The 25,939-nt window shown below is 31.9% G+C and overlaps 1 protein-coding gene across 4 annotated transcripts in view; it reads right to left on the minus strand.

Moving 5' to 3' along the window:
• LOC126889763 (lipase 3-like) overlaps positions 1-25,939 on the minus strand; it is a 175,025-nt gene that overhangs the window by 20,639 nt on the left and 128,447 nt on the right. For 3 of the 4 annotated variants that reach the window (XM_050658338.1, XM_050658340.1, XM_050658339.1), the window contains exons 2-3: positions 13,650-13,940; positions 2,763-3,088 (exon numbers count right to left, since the gene is read on the minus strand). The exons of the other annotated variant lie outside the window; for it this stretch is intronic. In XM_050658338.1, coding sequence (XP_050514295.1) covers positions 2,763-3,088; positions 13,650-13,930 — 607 coding nt within the window. In that variant the 5' untranslated portion in view covers positions 13,931-13,940. The remainder of the gene's footprint in view (positions 1-2,762; positions 3,089-13,649; positions 13,941-25,939) is intronic. 4 annotated transcript variants of the gene reach the window in all.

A 25,939-nucleotide genomic window follows, 5' to 3' on the forward strand; every position in this document is an offset into this window, starting at 1 on the left:
ATCATATACCGTCATATAATAATAGACTAAAACAGGGAGATGCACTTTCATCACAACTCTTTAACTTAGCTCTGAAACACATAATCAAAAGTGCAAGAATCGATAAACCGAATACAGGATTTCATCGAGAAGGACCAAACTTACTACTGGCATTTGAAGACGATATCGATCTAATAGGAAACAGATGATTAAGAATAAAGGAGACTTTCGTGATGTTCGAGATGAAAGCAGAGAAGATGGGGCCCCAAATGAACGAAAACAAGATGAAATATATGTATACGAGTTGCAATAACCAAAGCAGAGACAGAATCGGTAAGAACATCACCGTCGATGACTATAACTTTGAGCGCGTTAGAGAATTTAAGTATCTTGAAACAACAATAACTGAAGACAATAACGGATGACAAGAAATAAACAATAGGATGCAAGCCTTCAACAGATGTCTTTTTGCTCTCCAAAACCTTATAAAATCGAAGCAACTAACAAGACGCACGAAGATAGAAGACTATAAAACAATTATACGACCCGTTATGATGTATGGAAGCGAAACATGGACGATAAAGGGAGACTACGTGTTTAGGAAAACTATCCTAAGGAAGATCTTGGGCCTGTAATGGATGAAGCATCAAGACAATATAGGATAAGAACTAACAAAGATCTCGAACCATTTTACCCAGACGCCAACATCACAGAAGAAATAAAGTCTTGAAGACTCCAATGGACAGGACACCTCAAGACATTCTGACCAAAGAACAGTAAGGCTATGTGGGAGGAACTCCCAACTGGAAAAAGACCACGCGGAGGCCCTCGACTCCGGTGGCGAGGTAATATAGCAGGAGACCTGAAAACTATGATAGCAAGATAAAGAATAGTGGAGGCATGTTGTCGAGTTGGCTAAAACCCACGAAGGGTCGTATCGCCATGCTGACATTGGGGGTTAAACCATTAGAGAGGATCAACAAGTATAAATACTTCGGAACAATTTTAAACTCACAGTTAGATCAAGATGAGGAGATAAAGGTCACAAAGGATTTATAAAACACAAGTCAATGTTTACAAATAAGAAATTAAGTATGGGCTATCAGATTGAGGTTTGCCTAATCTTATGTTTACTCGCAACTTCTATATAGGGTAGAAGCTTGGAATCTGAAAGCCCAATCCATAGAAAAATTTAATGCATTCGAAATGTGGCTATATAGAGGTAACCTGAAAATTTCTTGCACTGCAAAAGTCTCAAACGTAGAAGTATAAAGACGAATTGGGCATGGCAGGAAGCTTATGAACACAATTAAAATAAGAAAAACATCGTATCTGGCCCACATATTTCGAAACGAGAAATACTCTGTTACATGTCATGGCGCGAGGAAGAGTAGAGGGAAAAAAAGGCTTAGGAAGAAAGTAGAAATCCTGGCTTAGGAATATCAGAGATTGGACTTATCTCAGTGTTGAACAGATATTTCACGTACAAAAGATAGGGAAGCGTTTAAGGGAGTGTACGCCAACGAACGTAAAAAAATTTAAAATATTTTTAGAGTCGGCAGTAAAACGCATATATTATGGTTTACGCAATAGTGTAATAGCTATTTGTATAACAAGGGAGAAAAGTGCTACTTTTCCTCCCGAGAATGAAGTTTACTGAAGTTTACGACGCGTAGCGGAGGGCAGGAATCATTCAAGGGAGAAAAAGGCACTTTACTCCTATGTTATACATATGGTTTTTCCACCATCTTCAAATAACAAGTCATTTTTTCATATTTGCTTAATTTATTTATGTAACTAATCAACAAAATTTATTAAAACAAAAACTAACAAGTAGGTAGAATATAACCGTCAACTGTCAAATATAAGTAAAATTATTAAGAGGAAACAGTAGCGATCAACAGGTAGCAATAACGCGTTCCAAGATTGCGGCTCTAATTTTAAATATTTTTTCGAGATATTTGGCACACATATTCGTAATATAATAAAGAATGGCAGAACAGAGCCCAATTTGAAAAATATATTAATATGTGGAAATTACTCTGTAATTAAATACAATATTAAAAAAAACGTGCCTGTACCGCCATTAAGAAGAACAAAAAAATACACTTTATTCAAATAAACTTTTTTATCCGATGCCTAGATTTTGTCTCATTTTGGAACTAATAAAATTTTTTAATTCATTAGTAGTTCCAAAATAACACAAAATCTAGGCATCGGATAAAAAAGTTTATTTGAAGAAAGTGTACTTTTTGTTCTTCTTAATGGCGGTACAGGCTCGTTTTTTTAATATTGTATTTAATTACAGAATAATTTCCACATATTAATATATTTTTCAAATTGGGCTCTGTACCGCCATTCTTTATTATATTTTGAATACGTGTGCCAAATATCTCGAAAAAATATTCAAAATTGCAGCCGCAATCTTGGAACGCGTTTTCGCATCCTGTTGATCGCTACTGTTTCCTCTTAATGTAAACATTGTTAAATCAAAATAACAATTTACTGTTTTTTACCATTCTGCAAAATACAGGGTGTTTTATAAATAAACGTTAAGATGTGTAGATACTTACACAATAAAAAATAGATATTGTACAGGGCGTCAATAAGTTATATTTCATGAATGATATACCATGATGTCACTTTTACTTTTCCTCCCTAGGGAGGAAAAGTACAACTTTGCTCCCTACGATCAGGTCCGGAAAAGTATACTTTCGGTAAAGGTAGGTGGAAAAAAAATGATTGGCCAGTTTAATGTGGTAAAATAATATTTTTATGTTTACCTTGAGAGTGTCCCACGTGGTAAATCTGTTTCTCTCCAGTTACTTTCAGCATATAATCAATCATAGCAGGGACATCATACATGCCAATTTCATGCCAACTGAAAGCCCAAAATTCTGGATCTTTGTCGGGATTGAGTTTGATATGATTCCTTGAATAATAGTTGCCTCTGCAATTTGCTAGCCAAACATCAAATCCTAGATCAGCAAGGATAAAAGCAAGACCGCGCTCTTTGCCGAACAAGATCCAATCTGTACAAGACGCCAAAACTCCATGCTGCAGTAATACCACTTTTGATGGTGCTTGATCAGATTTCCCACGAGGAATTCTAAAAATAAAAAGTTTTTTAATTCAAAATAGACTTTGGTAATGGACCAATGCGAGAAAATGTTTGTAATTTAATCAACCGGCAGAAACAGAATAAGATGCGAATCTAGAAGGAGAAAATTATCAATCAAGCCTTTATCATCTGCATTCACCCCTCCTCGGGTGTGGAATTTTTTTTTGTCAAAATAACCACCCCCGTGGTTAAGATAACCTCATTCTAAGCAAAAACTGTTGTATATATTTTTTTAAAAACTCAACACTTTTTGAGTTATTCGGGGTTAAAAACTTTCATTGAAAAATGACACCTTTTTGGACGGTTTTTTGGGAATACTTTAAAAATTATGCATCTAACGAAAAGAACTATATAAAACATTTCTGTGGCTTATGAAAAATCAAAGAGATTCGTTTCTTCGCAAATCGTCCAGTTTTAATTAGTGTTTAAAAATTCTCGAGAATGAAAAATCGGAGAATATTCTCGAGAATATTCTTGAGAATATTCTGGATATGGAGAATTTTCTGATAATGAACTCTAATTACGCGCTTAGGGATATTGTTAAAGATAAATAGGGTATTAAAAATCATGAAATTATATACAAAATTATGAGACGAAACAACAGCGTTCTCTATATAAAAAATGCAAAAACAACAGAAAACACAAAACTTGTTTGATAAAAAATGAAATTTTCTTCTTAACAGCAAATAATTGTTGTGGTGATCTAATCTGAAAAAGATGAGGCCTCAGATTCAGAATATATTTCTATTATTACCTCTTCCTGGTTATCTACATTCTGCATTTCAATGTACTGATGGGAAGTTGTGGTCTTTTGTTTTTCATGAGTCGCCCACTCAGCCATGGATTGGTCTTCCTCTAACAGTTTTAAATTGCGAGCAATAAAAGTTACCTTACCAGCCACTTCAGCAGTAAGCCGGTTTCTTTTAGAGGAGTGGATAAAACCATAAGTACTGAAACTTGTATCCGTCGCTGCATTGGATGAAGGCATGCTTAATGTATCAACTGATATTTTAGTTATAGTCGAGGAAATGAAGCTGAAGAAATGGCAAAACCTCGCAATTTTTTCGTCCACCATCGATTTGTACAAAAATTTGGGATTAGGCTCATTACACCCTCTAGTTCATTTTCTATCCCTTTCAGCACGGCAACAAAAAATGTTCAACAAATATTTCGAAACTTTGTACTCTATGTTCTTAAGTGTAAAGTAATACAGGAAAAATAATAAAATAATTCTTTATACAGGGTGTCTAGAAATAACATACCCACACAATTGTGTAGGCTGGGTTTTATTTTAAGCAAATGGTATAAAAATCTAATACATTACAACACATTATTATTTTGTATGGAATTTCAAAAAACAGTTCTGGTCTTTGGTGAGACATAGATAAACACTGCACTTAAGACATCGAACACGGGTTCTGCTTTTACAACCCGATCTTCTGCAAAATCTGGCTGTAGTTAAGGCTGACTAAGGTCTTCAGTAGTTTGTGGTTGATCTAATACGGGAGCTGCACTTATACCGGAAGGACCAGGAACCTCAGTGTCATTTTGAAAAGGCGGGTTTTTGTTTGGAATTAGGGAATTCTCACGAGTATCTTCTTCTTGGTCAGAATCCGAGAAATCACTGTCTCCGAGGCTTTTGGGAAGGCTATTTAGCTCCTTACACCACGTCAGATCAGAATCTGAGTCATCACTAAGGCCTTCTAGTTCTGAATCATAATTTATAATGTTCATTAATGCCTCGACATCTTCTGGTTTGTTAAAGTCAAAATCTTCAAAAAAAGAGAAATTCAATAACGATCACCCAACCCACACAATCGTGTTAGTAGTAATGTAATTGGATATTCTAAGGTTATTAATATTCATTTTTTAAAATATGTATGTATAGGTGTTTTCTACAGACATGTGTTAGTAGTCTACATGCATTTACATTTTATTATTGACATTTTTTAATAACATAAACCTACTTACATTTCTTACGGAAATGACGACCCGCCATTTTTGCAAGACAAGCTGTGACTGTCTAAACAAAATAAACTTAACAATCGCGTCGGGTAGCGCAAAGCACAACACTGAACCTACACGACCATCGTCGTTCGTAATGAACGCTAGATTTTACGATTAAGCAGTTTTATATCGTTTCAAAACAAACCCACACAATCGTGTGGCTACGTGCTGAAAGGGCTATATTGAGCCATTGTACGCTTTTGGTTTTTTAAGGTTGAAAATTATCCCTACTTTAAAAAAATTATAAAATAACATTTTAAACTTTAATATTTCAACATTTGGCTCTTATTAGTTACATAATGATTGATTTATGCTTTAAGATATACTATTATAATATTTCAACCCTTAAAACCAATTTTGTTGGAGCTATATATAGAAAATGTACTTATCCTAAAAGAATAAATTCGGCTTGCATCGATTTACATAAAAATTTGGAATTAGGATCATCTCACCCTGTACTTCATATTCTATATCATGCTTAAGGGCGTTGAATATTTTTGGGGGGGGTAAACTACCCCTTATTTTCAAAAATTATATAAAAACATTTTAAACTTTAATATGGGTAAAATTTGGTTTTGATTGGTTAAATAATGATTGTTTTATACTTTAGGATATAATATCATAATATTTCAACCCTTAAAACCCACCCTTATTAACATTCCAGTTTTTATAAGTAGATATTTTAATAGATCTATACACAAGAAAAAGTAGAATTAAAGAATTACAAAAACATTTATTTACACTAAAATACGAATTTACAAATATATACAAATACAGCTACAAATAGGTTTTTAGTCATCTTTCAGTATACAAACCGGTTCTGTGGTATTATACATACATTGAAAATTATCCATAAGCGGACTATGCGAATTTTTCGAAAAAAAAAATTCGTTTTATAAACATAGCTCCTTCATTTTTGGCGATAAAAAGTTTTTTCAAAAATCAATGTGTAGGATTTTTAAAGAGTTATAATACTGTGTAAACCAAATTCCGTAAGATCCCTTAGTTTTTAATTAAGGTGAGTTTAAATGGCTCGAATAAGGGGGTGTTTGATCGTAAATAAAGGTTTTCAACACCTATATCTCGCTAACTGTTCACTGTAATGAAAATCTATGCACAAGGAAATTTTAGTTATTAAAAAATCTACAATTTAGTAGTCCATAATTTTTTCGTATCTCCAATATTTTCGAAGATATTTTTGTAGTAAAAGGTGAAAAATGGGAAATTCTAAAAAATTATTTTTTTTAAGCTCCAATGTTTCTAAAATTAGGCGTTTTAAATAGGTCAAACTTCTTGATAATACAAACATAAAAGGAATTAGAGAATAATACAGACCAATTTTTAATTAGGAGGGTAGTAAGGGGGTTGTTTTCACTGATTTTTTCATAAAGAACAGCAGGTACCGACCTTTTTTTGATCATAAGTCGCTTAGTTCTCAGGCTAGAAACGTTTTATTATTATTTTTTAAAAGGTCTAACTATATGCTTGAAAAAAGAGTATTTAAGTTTTCCTTGAAAATGCAAAGTTTTTCCGTTATTTTATTTTAATATTTTAAATTATGCATTTGACGAATAAAGCTAACTTTTAACGTGCCGTATCTCGGTTTGTATTGGTCTTAAAGATATTGCAGAACAATAATTTAGTTTATGTTACAAAAAGATACAATTTTTATATCTACAGTTTTTTTGATTAAATGCATATTTTTCTAGGTATTCCCAAAAAACCCATAAAAAAAGTCCGTTTTTTCATCGAAAAACTGTTACTTTCAAGCGCGAATAACACGAAAAATATTAGTTTTACGAAGAAAATGTAAAAAACATTTTTTTCTTAGAATTAATTTTTACATCGATTTGCATGGTTAAAATGTAATATAAAATTCCCGCCCCCGAGATGGGGTGGCAAGCACCCCCAAGGTTTTAGCGTACAGCGACATGATATAGAAAATGATCCTTGGAGTATTCCCTACCTTCTGTGAAAATTTCAAGTACATCCATGCTGGACGAAAAAAATGCGAGCCAAAAGGCTTCATTTCCTCAACTATTAATTATTGTGTTCCGAAACATGTACCTTTCCAGCATATCATTGGGTCTAGTTTTTCAATTAATTTTACAACGTACGGTTTTCTAAAAAAAATCCCTCCCTAGAACGATAAAGTGCCAAATCTGCCAATATTTCAGCCGAGTCATCACCATATTTTAAAGTTGCTAAATTATCTATAAACTCAGTTCTCTCAACTTGTTCTTCTCTGCTTAAATGAACACCATTAAACTTAGGATCCAATATATTCGCTGCCAAATGAATTTAATGTATTGGCATTTGTTTGCTTTTAGAGACAAACATTTTTATTGCTTTTTTTCTAGTTTCAATCACCTTGAACTTGAAGATAGTTCTCATAGAGAATAGAAAATTCTCGCTGAGAATTTTCTGGCCGAAAAATTTTCTGGCCGAAAATATTCTCGAGAATATTCTCATTCTCGAGAATATTCTCTTCAGAATATTCTCTTCTTACATCACTAGTTATAATACAAAAAGTGATATGGTAGGTGAAAAGAGATGTTTCTTTGGTGCATGCTCAAATCGGTATATTATACAACTTACAGTATCAGACAAATGGTCGATTTTAGGGGTATAATGTTTCGAATACCTTTTGTAGTGCTTGAAAAGACCTTTAAAATGAGCACTGTCAAATGTCGATTTTATTCAAACTAAGCGAGATATGGTTCCAAAAATTTGATGATTAATGTATTTTAAGGAAAAATGAGAAATGTATTTAATCCCTGATCCACTACAATTTAAATGCATCGGTTTCCTTCTACAATACCTTTTATTATAGTGTCATTTCTATATTCAAAAAGCTGGACGGGTTTAAAATGAATGATTTTTGAAAAAAGTAAGAAAAAATTATAGAGCGCATTTTAAATTTTTTTAAAAATTTCCTTTTTCTCCATGTAATTCGAAAATAATAAGATATAAGAAAAAAAGATATAATTCAAGAATGTACGGTTTTTCGGATAAAAGTTTTGTGTTTTTTTTTTCACTACTGTATCGCTCATCATGTTCAAGTTACATGGAGAAAAAGGAAGATTTTTAAAAATACGCTCTATAATTTGATCTTGTTTTTTTTATCAAAAACCCTTTATTTCAAACGTGTCCAACTTTTTGAACACCAAAATAACACTATAATAAATGATATTGTAAAAGGAAACCGATGCATTTAAATTCTGGTGGATGAGGGGTTAAAACTATTTGCATTGCATTGTATCTTAAAATAAATTAGTCATAAATTTTTTTTGCGCCACATCTCGCTTAGTTTGAATGTAATCGACATTTAACACCACTGGTTTTAAAGGTCTACTCAAGCACTACAAAAGATATTGGTGTCATTATGCCTCTAAAATCGACCATTTCTCTGTTATTTTAAGTTGAATACACCGATTTGAGCTTGCACAAAAAAATCTCTTTTCACCTACCATGTCCCTTTTTGTATTATAACTAGAGATTTATAAAAACACGAATCTCTTTGATTGTTCATAAGCTACAAAAATGTTATATATAGTTTTTTTTTAGATGCATAATTTTTAAGGTATTCGTAAAAAACCGTCCAAAAATGTGTCATTTTTAAATGAAAATGGCAAATTTTCAACCACGAATAACTCAAAAATATTGAGTTTTCAAAAAAAAATTTAGGGCCGTTTTTGTTTAGAATTAGGTTCTCTAGCCACTTCCCTGATTATTTTGACCAAAAAATTTTCCATCCCTGAGGAGGGGTGGGAACCACCCCCAAGATAAATGCGCACATCGGCATAATATGGTAGATTTTGAATTAGGAGATAAGTAGAGACTATTCCCAAAATTTCATTAAAATTCATGCAGTATAGTGCAGTCACTGAAGGTTTTCACCTCAGATTTCGTTGAACCTCCGTCGATTTTCATGAAAGTTGGTGAGTAATTAGAGGATACCTCAAGGAACAAAAGTGAGATGATGCCAACTTGTGCTTTTACCCTGGGGTGGATGCCACCCCTTCTCGGGGGTGAAAATTATTTTATTAAAAATAATACCATAAGTCGATAGAGGGACAAATTATAAGCAACATTTTTTATATAAAGTTATTAAAATAAATCAACACTTTTTGAGTTATTAAAGACCAAAGACTTTATTTTTTCGTAAAAAAATGCATGTTTTAAATCGGTTTTTCACGTATAAATCAAAAACTGTAAGCTTCTAAAAAAAAGTTGTTATTACTGAAACTGAAGACACTAAAAAATTGAATACACCCCTTACATAAAGAGCTAAACTAATGTTAGTTCAAAGTGAGTTACTGGCAATTGAATGTGCATTTTTTTCGACGACAACTCAAATCTAAGTATTCAAACTTAAATAACGGGAAAACTATGCAAGGTATAAAATATTCCTGCTAAACATTTGTCAAAGTACTTCGGAATACCTATCAAATGAGCTTCAGAACAAGGTAATAGCGTCAAAATTAAGTAAGTTATAATGAAAATAAAAGAACCGTTTCGACCTTTTTTAAGAAAAAGTGAAAAATTAAACATACGACATTTCCACAAAAATTAAAATTTATAGTACTTCTTACCAGAACTTCTTTATGTTAGCATAAGTAATGTTTTCGATAATTTTGACCGGTTTAGAATGCATATTTTTGAAATAAAGGTACAATTTAAAAAAAAAACATAATTTTTAAAATTGTTTTAATTCTCATATTCTTTTGATAATACTCCAAAAATGCTCAATATACGTAAAAAATAATATATAACCAAATTTTTTTTTCTGTGCCAAATATTTCACCTGTTTTACTATTTCTATAGGATAAAAAATAGCCGAGATAGAAACGTTTAAATCTTAAATTTTGCTGTGGGAACCATGCAACCGGGGCCATTTAACCTTTTATTTTTAAAAAAGTAAGGGGTTTAAAAGATCAGGTTCAACGAGCTTAAATAGCACATGAAATTAACTTTCAAACAGTTTTAGATGAACCTGATATCGTAAACACGAACGGAGTTATAAAAAAATAGCATTTTTTGGAAAAAATTTTAAAAGATAAATTTTGAAAAAACTTTGGAGCATAAATTTTAACGCCATTGACATGTTCGGGGGCTCATTTGATAGATATTTTAAGTACTTTGACAAATGTTTAATAAGCTTATGTTATAAAATGCATCAATGTCCCGTTATTTCAGCTTGAAAACTTACGAGTTTTTTACTCGCCGAAAAAAATATACATTCAATTACCTATAACTCACTTTTAGTTAACATTAAAAGGTTTTTCTAGTAAGAGGTTTATTTAATTTTTTATTAGCTTCGATTTTGAAAATAATAACTTTTTTGTAAAAACTTATACTTTTTGAGTTATTGATGAAAAATTGGTTAACATGCATTTTTCTCAAAAAAAATTAAAATTTTTGATCTTTAATAACTTAAAAAGTTTTGATTTATTTTAATAACTTTACATAACAAATTTTGCTTGAAATTTGTCCCTCTATCGAATTATGGGGTTATTTTTAATAAAATAATTTTCTCTCCCGAGAAGGGGTGGCATCCACCTCCAGGGTAAAAGCGCAAGTTGGCACCATGTCACCTTCGTTCCTTGAGATACCCTCTAACCACTCATCAATTTTCATGCAAATCGATGGAGGTTCAACGAAATCGGAGGTAATAGCTCATATCCACCTTCAGTGACTCCACTAGTAGGATAGAATTCGGAGGTAATATCCTGTTTTTTTTTTCTCATTGATTGGCGTAAATATTATTTAGAAAAATATTTGAACGATCTGAGTAAGAACAGATATAACAAAAAATGAGAAAATAAGAGAAAGACCCCAAATCAAACCGATACTCGACTCGATTAAGAAAAAACAAAAGAATGTGTGTGTACATAGTACGCACGTAAGAAGTTATACTTCTATTATGTGATTTTAACGAAATTGATATACATATTATGTACTTTAAACAATTTATTTATATCTTATTTAAATATTAAAATAATTTTAATACTTACTACTTTCCAAAAATTTTTATTAAATAAAACAATACCAAAAATTAAAAAATTAAAGAATAAAACACACACAAACGCGTTGAAATATGCCACAAGAAATGATTTCTGAACAATAATTATTGGCAAAAATTTTAACTAAATACGCATTTTCTGAAAAAAAAAAATTATATAACAAATATACTTACAATCATAAAATGTATAAAAAAAATAAAAACTTGCATTGGGATTCGAACCCGCGCATTTTAGAGTCCTTACATTTGTAATCGAAGCCTCTACTCATTTACCCATCTACACATGTCATGTGAAAAGATAGGCGAACTGAACGTTTTACTGTTTGACAGTTCTGAATTTAATTAAATTAGTTTGATTTTTGTGGAATTAAAATATTAAAATACAACAAAACATAGAGTAAGAAAACAATATATTACATGAAGGTTGGTAGAAATTTTGTTGGTAATCAAATTATGTAAATCAAAGCATTACCTCTTAGGAAGGTAATACCTATTTTCCATTTTCCAAGTAGGTAAGTACCTATGTAATTTTTATTACAATACTGAAACATTTACATTGAAGTACGTACCTGTTGCTTTTAAAAACTATTTAATTAAGAAGTCACTAAAATTATAAACTTGCTTTTGTCTGTGTCCTCATAACAATAAAAACTAATGTACACAACATTTGTTTACCCATAACCATTGACGTATTAATAGAATAACCGACATATTGAACAATTGCTGACAGGTCATTGTAATTACCCAATCAGAGCCCGTATAACGTTTGAGCTGCGCTCAGGACCAAGACTTGTGATGAATTCGCGCACATATAAATTTACTCCCAACGCGCCTAAAGAAGTATAACTTCAAAAATTGGCATGGTTCGGACATCTAAACCGGATGGACAATAACAGAGAAGTGAAAAGAGTGTGTAGGGAGCAAAACCAATAGGGAAGAACAGAATAGAATAGAATGGAATAGAAATATGCTTTATTGCCACTGAAAATTTTTACAATTTTATGGACAAAGCTTACATACAGTCAAAAGAAAAACATAATATAAATAACAAATAACAACTACAATTTACTAAAATTAGATAAATCGTCAATAATGTACAGTATAAAAATATAAAAGCCAAGACAAAAACAATTTATTGCAAAATTTATATAAATTGCAAATTGAACATACAACAAATAAAATAAAATAGGTACAACATAAGGAACTGGCAAACTTATGCTACTGCGTATGAAACCCAATTTTCTTAGTTATTCATTGAGGATTTCTTCTTTTGAATAATATGGTCTTTTGGATAGATAGGCTTTTGTCATTTTACGGAACTTAGGGAAAGATGTTGCAGATTTAAGTTGTAACGGAAGATGATTGTACAGTTTCTTTGCGGAATATAATATAGATTTCTTTACTAACTCAGTGGATGAAATCGGTAAATAAATATCAAAGATTTAATTTCTGGTGGAGTAAAGATGATTGGGCCTTGATGGAAAGACATGAAGGTGTTTACGAATTAAACAAACCGTTTCTAGAATATATAAAGATGGACGTGTTAAAATTTCGTGATCTCTGAAGTAACTTCTGCAATGTGTAGATCTTCTGAGGCCAAACAGATATCTTATTGCCCTTTTTTGCAATCTAAAAATGACATCAAATTGGGCTGCTGTACTAGAACCCCAAAAAGGAAGACCATATCGAAGATGAGACTTGAACAACGAAAAATATGTTATTTTAGAAGATGCTAAATTGAAATCCTTTGAGACAGATCTTATTGCATAGCAAGCTGAGGCAAGTTTCTTACTTAACGAATCGATATGAAGGGACCATTTGAGGTTGCTGTCTAAAAAAATACCAAGAAATTTTACAGAATCAACGGTACTGATCTGGCTGTTATTAAGAGGCAAAGGTTGAAGAGCTCCTTTATAGGATAATGCTACTGTTTTATTTACGTTAAAAGAGAGTAAATTAGAGTCAGACCAGGTCTTTATCTTCAGTAGATCCTAAGTTATAGTTTCATGAAGAGATGCAATAGTTGAGTTGCTCCAAGTGATACTGGTATCATCAGCAAAAAGAAAAATTTTCCCATTGATTTTTAAATTAGTGATGTCATTTATAAAGATAAGGAACAGTAGAGGACCCAATACTGAACCTTGTGGTACTCCACATACAATGTTTTTGAGACTAGAGTCAGTATCATTTGCTCTAACTAGTTGTTTCCTATTATTCAAGTAGGATTGGAACCAATTCAAAGAAATACCACGAATTCCATAGAAATTAAGTTTTGTAATCAATATGTCGTGATTTACACAATCAAGAAGAGGACGACCCATTAACGAAGTAAGAGCATAACTTAGCAAGAAGCTACACAAATGGCCACCAATAGGAAAAAATGGAGAAAGTTCCTTAAGAGTTAGACGCAACGCCCGGCACCGTAGAAGAGGACCGATTAAGATTGAATGAATGGCCCAACACCGAAAGGTATCAATGGGTCTATTAATAAAGTAAGTATAATAAAACATATGCTACCTGTAGAGAGTTAAAATATAGCCGTCTTCAGTAGTGACGTGATGACTTTCCACTGCATACCCTTCCTTTCCGACTAGTTCCTCTATTGTTTTCCGTTGAACTTTTAGTCTATCGGCTCTTTCCGGTATAACTGCTGCTAGTGTACCCTCCCCGACTTTTTCTATGGCTTCCAAAGCGTCAGTACCAGTGTCAGCAGTCATCTTGGTTAGATCAGCTATGCTATCAAATACATTGGCTCTAGTGGCTGCTATCACCGCTAAAATAAGTACCGCAGACTTCATCGTTTCTCACCTTAAACAATTTTTATATTATTTAACTTAAATACTTGAATAACGAAGCCATAAAATACAGAATAGCCAAAGGGAAACAAGTTATAGGTGCATTGAATTCAGTATTATGGCAAAAAATATAAGACCAGAAACGAAAAAAATAATATATACATAATACCGTATTGAAACCACTAATCATACATGGCTCAGAAGTGTGACGGTTATCACAAAAACTTAAGTAAGGGTAACTTATTGGCAGTTGAAATGGATTTTTGTCTAGATTAGAACATCTGAGAAATGAGGAAATACGGAAACAAATGAAAGTACAAAGATCAATTATAGAAGACATTGAAAAACAACAACTAATATGAAATGAGTGAAAAGAATTTAGACAACGAGTCAAGTAATCTGTTAACCGAGGTACTCAGTACCAAACGGCGACGCTAGGAAAATATTCCAATAATGCATCGCAGATTATACAAAAATGAAAATAACCGTTTCGTTCTGATTCAGTTGGAGGTATCTAACAACTAATATGGTACGGCTGTGTAAGACATTTAAGGGAAGAAAGATTACCAAAAAAAATATTAGAATGGGTACCACCAGAGAAAAGAAAACGAGGACCACCAAGAACATGGATGCAAGGAAGTTCAAAAGCAATGTCAGCAAGAACTCTATATGAAGAAGACTGGCAGAATAGGTAGGCTTGACGAACGAAAACCCAAAGGCGGAGTCACTTTAAAATCTTAAATAGGAGACCCCATTTTTTTATTGCAGATTTGGATTCCTTAAGTAAAACAGTAACTTTTATTCGAGACGTTTTTTCGAATTATGGATAGATGGCGCTATAACCGGAAAAATACTTTTGAAAATGGAAAATTGAATTAAAAACGGAAAGTCCCCACTAAAATGGAAAACTTTTTTAATTTTAAGACCTGATTTTCACAACCCAATAGGTCCACATAACGCTCGAGTATCTGCAAATTTAGCATCCTTGCCCTTACCCGTACGCATCTAAACATTCCCTATATGTATTTGGAACCTAGGACTTTTCTATTGGTTCGTTGCAGCACGCGGTGATATTTTAACCAATAGGCGGCGAGGTCCCAAACGCATATACGGAATGTTATTCGGTTCCAAATTCATATACGGAATGTTAAATATTTTTACACCGAAAAAGATAAGTTTTTATTAGGGTCTGTTAAAAGAAGATTAATTTTAAAATACTTGTTACTGTATTATTAAATAAAAATAAAACAATTATAGTATTCGGAATGTTATTTGGTGCGAAATTCATATACGGTATGTTAAATATTCGTAGAACAAAAAGACGATTTTTATTAAAGCCAATTAAAATGAGACTGGTTTTTAATAGTATATTATGCAACGAACACTTAATGATGGTCATTATGAAGCGAGTATAAGGGATACGAAAAAGTATTTTAAAATTAATCTCCTTTTAACAGACTCTAATAAAAACATCTTTTTCGGTGTACGAATATTTAACATTCCGTATATAAATTTGGAACCAAATAACATTTCGTATATGCGTTTGGGACCTCGCCGCCTATTGGTTAAAATATGACCGCGTGCTGCAACGAACCAATAGAAAACTCCTAGGTTCCAAATACATATACGGAATGTTTAGATGCTCCCCGTACCTACTATAATGTGATAGCTCAAAGATGCTTTTTAAATATTAATGCGTCTTTGTTACGTTGATTTTTAAAAAGAATTTGACAAATTAAAATATGAAAAGTTAGTCGAAATTCTAAGAAAAAAACATAGACGAAAGGGAAGAACCATGTTCATAAATGTAAATCAGAAGAGAAGTTAGGCAGGGATCTAGTATGTTAGGGTAGTCAATGAGAGTATTTGGCTCCGAATTCCATCCTACTACATCGATTTACTTGATATTTTCACAGTAATTAGGAAATAGCTCAAGAAACAAAGCCTACCCTATGTCGATGTGCGCTTTTATCTTGGGGTGGCTCCCACCCCTCCTCTGGGGTGAAAAATTTTTTGGTTAAAATAGCCACGGAAGAGACAGAGAACCTAATTTTAAGCAAGAACTGTTCTATAATTATTTTTTGACAACATTATTTTTGAGTTATTCGTGGTTGAAAATTGGCCATTTTCATTGAAAAATTACACCTTTCGGACGGATTTTTGCGAATACCTTAAAAACTATGCATCTAACAAAAAAACTATAAAAAATATTTCTGTAGGTTATAAAAAACAAAGAGATTCGTTTCTTCATAAATCTTCTAGTTAAAATACAAAGAGGGATATGGTAGGTAAGAAGAATTTGTTTTTTTGCTGCATGCTCAAATCGTTGTATTCAACTTAAAAAAAAAACAGAGAAACTGTCGATTTTAGGTGTATAATGATATTAATAACTTTTGTAGTGCTTGAATTGACCTTTAAAATGAGCAATATTAAATGTCGATGACATTCTAGTCCAGGGCCCATCTGTTTTGAGATGGACGTTGAGAGGTGACTCAAAGTTTTTTGCAGAAATTGCTTGAAAATAACTCAAATAATAATATTTGAGTTATCCTCCCTCTCAAAAAGGTTCGGAACATTGTTTAAATAATTAAAATGTCAAAAAATGAAGGAAAAATTCGATTTTTTCTTTGTTTTTTGATTATAACTTTAAAAGTATTCATTTCCCAGAAAAGATGTACTGACATAAAAGTTGCATAATTAAATTTCCTACAACATAGAATTAGTTAAAAGTTGAAAAAATAGTCACCCTTGTTGCAAAATAGCAATAATTGCATAAAAGTATTTGCATTTTACGTTTTTCAACCATTTATGCTACACTTATGACCTTTATATTTCACTCAGAAAAACTTTATGATACAGTAAAACAATACTGTAAATTTGATTAAGATCGGTTCAACAGATTTTGCAAAATAAATTTTGGAATCCAGCTTTCGCAAAAACAATTCATTTTTTCAAAATGTTACAGGACTGAAAATAAAGCAGATAGCAAGTTGAAATTTTTTTTACGTATAGAAGTGTACTGTACCTTTCATTTGCAATTTGCAAAATTAAAATCGATTAACTACCACGGCGTCAGGAATTTTTTTAAATAAACATTAATTATTGGTGCTACGCGCAGGACAGCGGTGTTCGATTCACATGAAGTTGATTTCCACCAAAATTTCTTCCAATCTTCATCTAATATATTATTTTCTTACTCTATATTTTGTTGTATTTTAATATTTTAATTCCACAAAAATCAAACTAATTTTATTATTGTTTGTGAAATATTTTTTAAACAATTGTATATGTTTAAAAATAATAAACTTTTATTCTCAAGTTAAAATATATGAACAAAGAAAGTTTTTGCTAAAGTCTTATTTCAAAGGATAGAGTATGTGTTTTTTTTGCAATAAAAAAATTTATTTATTCATATCGAAATGTAATAAAAATTAAAATGTATCAATAATTATCAAAGGTCATTGGAATGCCCAATCAGAGCAAACTATCCGGTGTCCTGCGCGCAACACCAATAATTAATGTTTATTTAAAAAAATTCCTGACGCCGTGGTGGTTAATCGATTTTAGTTTTGCAAATTTCAAATGAAAGGTACAGTACACTTCTATAAGCAAAAAAAAATTCAACTTGCTATCTGCTTTATTTTCAGTCCTGTAACAGTTTGAAAAAATGATTTTTTTTTGCGAAAGCTGGATTGCAAAAGTTATTGTGCAAAATCTATTGAACCGATCTTAATGAAATTTACAGTATTGTTTAACTGTATCGTATTGTTTAAATGTATCATATAGTTTTTCTGGGTGAAATTTGAAGGTCCTAAGTTTAACATAAATGGTTGAAAAACGTAAAATACGAATACTTGTTTTTGTATAGTTTTTTCACAATTATTGCTATTTTGCAACAAGGTTGACTATTTTTTAAATTTTCAACCAACTCTATATTGTAGAGAATTTAATTACACAACTTTTATGTCAACACAATTTTTCTCGGAAATGAATACTCTTAAAGTTATAATCAAAAAACGAAGAAAAAAATTGAATTTTTCCTTCATTTTTTGACATTTTGATTATTTAAACAATGTTCCGGACCTTTTTGAGAGGGAGGATAACTCAAATATTATTACTTAAGATATTTTCAAGCAATTTCTGCAAAAAAATTTGAGTCACCTCTCAACGTCCAAATGTACTAATATTTTTACAGATGCGCCCTGGTCTATTTAAACTAAGCGAGATATTCTGCAAGAAAATTGATGACTAACGAATTTTAAGAAAAAATGAGAAGTATATTTTTAACACCTTATCCATCAGAATTTAAATACAATTTTTTCCTTCTACAATAATTTTTACTATAGTGTTATTTCTATGTTCAAAAAGTTAAACTGCATTAAAATTAATGGTTTTTGAAAAAATAAGATCAAATAATTATAGAGCGGCGCATTTTTAAATTTTCTTAAAAACATTTCTTTTCCTCCATGTAACTCGAAAAAGATAATAGATACGAAAAAAGATTCCACACAAAAATGTAGGGCTTTTTCAGATGAAAATTTTCTTTCCTTTTTCGTTACTGTATCTCTTATCATTTTCAAGTTACATGAAGAAAAAGAAGATTTTTAAGAAAATTTAAAAATGCTCTCTAAAATTTGACCTTTTTTTTCAAAAACCATTCATTTTAAACCCGTCTAACTTTTTGAACATAGAAATAACACTATAATAAAAGGTATTGTGGAAGAAAAACGATGCATTTACATTTTGGTTAAAATTAGGGGTTAAAATTACTCATTTTTTCTTAAAACCCATTAGTTATCAATTTTGTTTGCAGCATATCTCGCTTAGTTTTAATGTAATGGAACTATAATATAGCTCATTTTAAAGGTCTTTTCAAGGATTACAAAGTTATTACAAGTATTATACACCTAAAGTTTCCGTTTCTCTGTTATGTCAAGTTGAATACACCAATTTGAGAATGTACCAAAAAACAAACTATTTTCACCTACCATATCTCTTTTTGTATTATAACTAGAAGATTTATAAAGGCAAGCGTCTCTTTTTTTTTTATAACCTACAGAAACGCTTAATATAGTTTTTTTAGTTAGATGCATAGTTTTTAAGGTATTCGCAAAAAACCGTTCGAAAAGGTATTATGTTTCAATGAAAATGGCCAATTTTCAACCACGAATATCTCAAAAAGTATTGAGTTTTCAAAAAAAATTATTAGAACAGTTCTTGCTAAGAATTAGGTTCTCTAGCGAATTCCGTGGTAATTTTAACCAAAAAATTTGCACCCCTAAGAAGGGGTGGGAACCACCCCCCAAGATAAAAGCACATATTGGCATAGGGTAGAGTTTGAATTAGGAAATAAGTAGAGGCTAAGTCCAAAATTTCATTAAATCCATGCAGTAGGATAGAATTCGGAGGTAATACCCGATTCTTGCTCCCATTGACTGGCGTATCAAATTTTTTATCCCAGAGAGCTTTTTTTGCAATAATATAACAGGTTATTGGTACAAAAGGAAGCGAAACTAGCAGTAGCAAAATCTAAAGCAGAAGCGTATTCAAACCTATACGATCAACTTGATACCAGGGAAGGAGAAGCAAAGATATTATATAAAATAGCCAAACAGAGAGCAAAGAAAGCAAGAGATTTTAATCAGATTAGATGTATCCGAGGTGAACATAATAAAATACTAATTCACGAAAAGGATGTCAAAAAGAGATGGAGAAAGTATTTTGACAGTTTATTAAATGAAGAATTTGACAGACAGAAGACTTTCTTTTTAAATAAAGAAAGGAAAAGCAGTAGGACCAGATGATATTCCTGGGGAAGTATGGAGAGCATTGGGAGAGACAGGAATAAGTTGGCTAGCAGGTCTATTTAATAGAATTATGGAAGTTGGACAAATGCCAGACGAATGGAGAAGCAGTATATTAGTACCTGTCTACAAAAACAAGGGAGACATACAACAATGCACAAACTACAGGGCTATAAAACTACTTAGCCACACCATGAAAATATGGGAGAGAGTAATTGATAGACGGATACGCGAAGAAGTCAGCGCAGGTCAACAACAGATGCAATTTTCATTGTAAGACAACTGATGGGAAAATACAGGAATAAAGAGACCAACGCTCATATGGTATTCATTGATCTTGATAAAGCATATGATAGAGGTCCTCGAGAGATTCTGTGGTGGTCTCTCAATAAGAAAGGAGTCCCTGGCGAATATGTAAAGATTGTTAGAGATATGTATGAGGGAGTAACTACTAGTGTTAGGACAGGTGTGGGAGAGACTGATAAATTTCAGGTGAAAGTAGGATTGCACCAAGGCTCGGTGCTTAGTCCTTATTTATTCTCATTAGTTTTGGACCAGATAACAGATAAGATCTGGAGGAAAAAGGTTTAAAACTTAGTAGGACAAAAACAGAGTATTTGGAATGGTCATTTAAAGATGGAGTTACTACAAATAAAATGGTATCTTTGGATGGTGAAATTATTGTGAAAAGCATTAGTTTTAAGTACCTAGGATCGGTATTACAGAGTAATGGAGAAATAGATGGAGACGCATGCAGTAGAATTAGGGCTGGATGGATAAAGTGTAAAGAAGCGAGTGGTGTGTTGTGTGACAGAAAAATTCTAGTGAAGCTGAAGGGAAAATTCTAAAAAACAGCCATACGACCGGCTATGATGCACGGAACTGAATGTTGGGCAGTGAAAAAGAAAGAGGAACAACGAATACATGTGGCGGAAATGAGAATGCTTAGATGGATGATTGGAGTGACAAAGAAGGATAAAATTAGAAATGAGTATATTAGGGGAAGTCTATTATGCCAAAATGAGAGAGCATAGGTTAAGATGGCTTGGTCATGTTCAACGTCGAGACGTTAATCACCCAATACGAAAAATAGCTGAAGTGCAGATTCCTGGAAGGAGTAGGAGAGGAAGACCAAAGAAGACCTGGGGGAAACGATAAGGCAGGACATATTGCTAAAGGGGATTAACATTGATATGACCCAAGATAGAATTGTGTGGGGAAATGCAATTAGGGAAGCCGACCTCAGATAGGGATAAGGCAAAGAGACTGATGATGAAGAAGGGGTGGGAACCACCCCCAAGATAAAGGCACACTTCGGCATAGGGTAGACTTTGAATTAGGAGATAAGTAGAGGCTATTCCCAAAATTCCATTAAAATCCATGCAGTAGGATAGAATTCGGAGGTAATATCCTCTTCTTGCTCCCATTGACTGGCGTATGTCGCGGATTTCAGAAAATAATTATCAAACACCAGAAATAAGGGCCAGGATAGAAATAGTAGGAAATACGTTTGTAAAAATGAAAACCATTCTCTATAATGAGGCCTTAGATACACTGGCCAAGCGTCCATGTAACCACTGTTACCATTGGTAACAGTTAAGAATCTTGCAAATAAAAATGACTACCTTTTATGACTACTGTAAAATAATTCCATTTAATTTTTTTTTTCAATAGAAATATGAGTGTTAATAGTAATTCAGTAAAAAGCCAACTAGACGCACGAAAATATTGACGAGTTTATGCGACTCGGTTGCAGATTATTTTGATACCACTTTTGTTTGTGGTAACGAAATCGGTCGGACGAGCGGAAACGGCTCGTGTCTGAAAATTTTGAAAGGCGAAAAGGGTGCGCTATTGTGATGTGGACTGTGGATAATAGAACTCTTGTTACCACTTTTTAAAATGGTTACAATGGTTACTTACCTATTACAGTGTGCGTGCAATTAAACATGGATGAGTATAGATTTTTTTTTTAAATTGTTAACACTATGGTTATTCAACTTAAAAATAGGTTTTCTAATGTAAAGCTTCTCGAGTGTTTGGCAATATATTATGATTTTGACAATTTTAGAAATAACACAAAAAAAAATCCCAGATGCCTTTCATAATTTTGTAAAGCTATATGGACAAGAATTTGACAGAGTAAAGTTAATAACATAATTGAGAGTTCTTTTTAATAATCCAGATTATATTGATAACTTGATAATGCATTTCAGGAAGATATTAAATTGACAAACCTATTTCTAGCAGTTTTGGCTACAAGTGCATCCGTTGACAGTAGTTTTTCAGCAATGAAGCCAAATGAAGCCCAAAGAAATACCCAATTGCAAGATTGAATGTCCTCATTTTCTTTAATTTCCATTGAGAAACGCTTTTTATATGGATTAATGACAAAATCCTCTTTATACAATTCTGTTAAGTATTAACATTTTTGCAAATAAACAATAGCTTATATTTGGGAGGTTCAAAATAATTTTTTTAAATAAGATTTTTTACATCTGGTTTTGGTAACACTTTAGAAAAAGTCACGCGTCGCCACTGCTTAGATAAGAACCGAGAGTAAGAGCTCTGAGATAATAAGTGTTCTCGATACTACAATATGGTCTTGAAAGCTGGACATTGAAGCAAGAACACATAAATAAGCTACAGTCATTTGAAATGTGGTGTTACAGAAGGATGCTTAAAATAGCACAGAAACAGAAAAAAAAACAAACACGGAAGTATTAAGAAACGAGCAAAGAGTACGAAGTGATTAACACAATAAAAATAAGAAAGTTATAATATCCTTGTCAACAAACGATTTAGAAACTCTATAACATCTGTAAAAATGTAACCGGGATCCGACATAAAATCGGATCACAATCCACTTGTCGCCAAAATGAAATTTAGTTTAAAGAAAGTTCAAAGACCAAAAATTCGGAAATACGATATTAATCAACTGAAAAATAAAACAGTAAAAAAAAGGTACAAAAACGTCTAAAAGAAGAAACGTGGGTTCTTACAGAAATAGATAGCGCAGAGTTAGAGCTAGAAAAGATACACAAAGTAAGTCAAGAAATATCAGAGAAATACTTAAGACCTGAAAGAACAGAGAAAAAAGAATGAATGACAGAGGAGATTCTATGTATGAGGGAAGACATAAGAAAGGCTAAAGATAATAAGAATAACTACAACAAAATAAATAAAGAAATTAAAAGGGCTATTAAAATAGCAAAAGAAAATTGGTTAACCTCGAAATGTACAGAGATAGAGTTATTACAACAAAAACATGATTCGTTTAACCTCCATAAAAAGATCAAAGAAGCTGCAGGCCTATATAAACACAAGAACACTGGATTTCTGACAGATAATCAGGGAAACATAGTATTGGAAATAGAACAGAAAAGGGATATTTGGATTAAATACGTGGAAAAAACTTTTCAAGATATACGAAGTAACACTGGCATCACAACAAACACCAATTGCGAATCTGGACCTCCACTTACAGTTGAAGAAGTAACGTATGCCATCAAAAGTACCAAAGATGGTAAAGCAGTAGGCCCTGATCATTTTCATTCCGAATTCTTAAAACTGATGGACTACAACGGCATAAAATGGTTGACAAATACAGAGAGTCTGTAATTTGGAATAAATTCAATATCTCAAATACTAATTTTTTTTTTTTGAAAAATGGTCAGTCCCTTCGATTAGTATTTCAAATTATCCTTTTTGACATACAATAATAATGTGAACAAGGTGTCCCAATTTAGAGATATGACGTCATCGTTGATTTTCTTAAATGGCAACACTGTCATTTTGATAGCTATTTTGATAGGGTGTGTACAATTATACACAACTGCAAAATATCAAATGTTTATTCTCTACCATTTACAAGATAATAGATAATAACAAAGTTATGTCTGTAATTTGCAATAAATTCAATAATTAAAATACTAATTGTTTCTTTGAAAAATGCTCATACCCGTCGATTAGTATTTCAAATTGTTATTTTTGACATACAATAATAATGTATACAGGGTGCCCATTGACAACTTGACAATAATTGAGGGCAACATTATGAGTATTTGCTTAATTGAAATAATTAAATTCAATTATTCTTTGATTACTTGTTTTTCATAACTTTGTTATTTCTTATTATCTTGTAAATGGTAGGGAATAAGAATTTGAAATTTTGCCGTTGTGTATAACTTACACCCCTTATCAAAATAGCTATCAAAATGATAGTGTTGCCATTTAAGAAAATCAACGATGCCGTCATATCTCTAAATTGGGGCACCCTGTATACATTATTATTGTATGTCAAAAATGACAATTTAAAATACTAATCGACGGGTCAAGCATTTTTCAAAAAAAAAACAATTAGTATTTTAATTATTGAATTTATTCCAAATTACAGACATAACTTGTTATTTTCTATTATCTTGTAAATGGTAGAGAATAAAAATTTAATATTTTGCAGTTGTGTATAACTTTACACACCCTATCAAAATAGCTATCAAAATGACAGTGTTTTCATTTAAGAAAATCAACGATGACGTCATATCTCTAAATTGGGACACCATGTATACATTATTATTGTATGTCAAAAAGGACAATTTGAAATACTAACCGACGGGTCTGAGCATTTTTCAAAAAAACAATTAGTATTTGAGATATTGAATTTATTCCAAATTACAGACTCTGTATATTTAACAATATACAGGGTGTAAATTTAACAGGTCATAAATTTAATCACGTATTCTGGGACCAAAAATAGTTCGATTGAACCTAACTTACCTTAGTACAAATGTGCACATAAAAAAAGTTACAGCTCTTTGAAGTTACAAAATGAAAATCGATTTTTTCCAATATATCGCAAACTATTAGAGATCTTTTATTGAAAATAGACATGTGGCATTCTTATGGTGGTAGTATCTTAAGACAAAATTATAGTGAAATTTGGACACCCCATAAAAATTTTAAGGGGGTTTGGTTCCTTTAAACCCCCCCAAACTTTTGTGCACGTTCCAATTTAATTATTATTGTAGTACCATTAGTTAAACACAATATTTTACAAACTTTTTTTGCCTCTTAATACTTTTTCGAAAAGTCAGTTTTTATCGAGATATTTTGAATATTTGTCAAATCCACCACATATTTGTATAATATGGCTAAGTACGATTATGGAGACTTGTGGTAATAATATGAAAATTTATTTAAGATTTACATTTTTAGGTATATTTTGAACGATATTAAAAAAGAAGTAATATCTCGATAAAAAGTGCCTTCTCGAAAAAATACAAAGAGGCAAAAAAGTTTTAAAAACACTGTGTTTAACTAATGGTACCGCAGTAAAAGTTTAATTGGAACATACAAAAACATTTGGGGGGTTTAAAGGAACAAAACCCACATAAAATTTGTATGTAAACATATTAAAAAATAAGCCCAACTCGATAAAAACTGCCTTATCGAAAAAATATTAAGAGGCAAAAAGTTTTAGAAATATTGAATTTAACTAATGGTACCACAATAATATTTTAATTGGAACGTACCCAAAAGTTTGGGGGGGTTTAAGAGAACCAAACCCCCATAACATTTTTACGGGGTGCAAAAATTTCACTATAATTATTTTTTAAGATGTTTCTGCCATAAGAATGCCACATGTCCATTTTCAATAAAAAATCTCTAATAGTTTTCGATATATTCGAAAAAATCGATTTTCATTTTGTAATTCCAAAGGGCTGTAACTTTTTTTATGTGCATATTTGTACTAAGGTAAATTAGGTTCATTCGAACTATTTTTGGTCTCAGAATATGTGATTTAATTTATGACCTGTATTTTCGTTACACCCTGTATATGACACAGGCAAAATTCCCCAAAAATGGCTAGAATCAACTTTTATAAATCTTCCAAAAAAACCCAATGCGAGAAAGTGCGGAGACTATAGAATTATAAGCCTTATGAGCCATTTACTTAAAACATTTCTAAAGGTCATTCACAAACGAATATACATATACAAAGTGCGAGGAACAACTAACAAGAACACAATTCGGATTCCGTGATGCTCTGGGAACACGGGAGGTACTTTTTGCTGTGCAAGTGCTATTTCACAGATGCAGAGATGTAAATTGTGATATATACGTATGCTTTATAGATTACTAGAAAGCATTTGACAGAGTAAACATGACAAATTAATAACTCTAATGCAAGAAATTGGAATTGTCTACA

The sequence above is a fragment of the Diabrotica virgifera genome, chromosome 8, assembly GCF_917563875.1.
Source record: "Diabrotica virgifera virgifera chromosome 8, PGI_DIABVI_V3a".
Classification (NCBI taxonomy): domain Eukaryota; kingdom Metazoa; phylum Arthropoda; class Insecta; order Coleoptera; family Chrysomelidae; genus Diabrotica; species Diabrotica virgifera.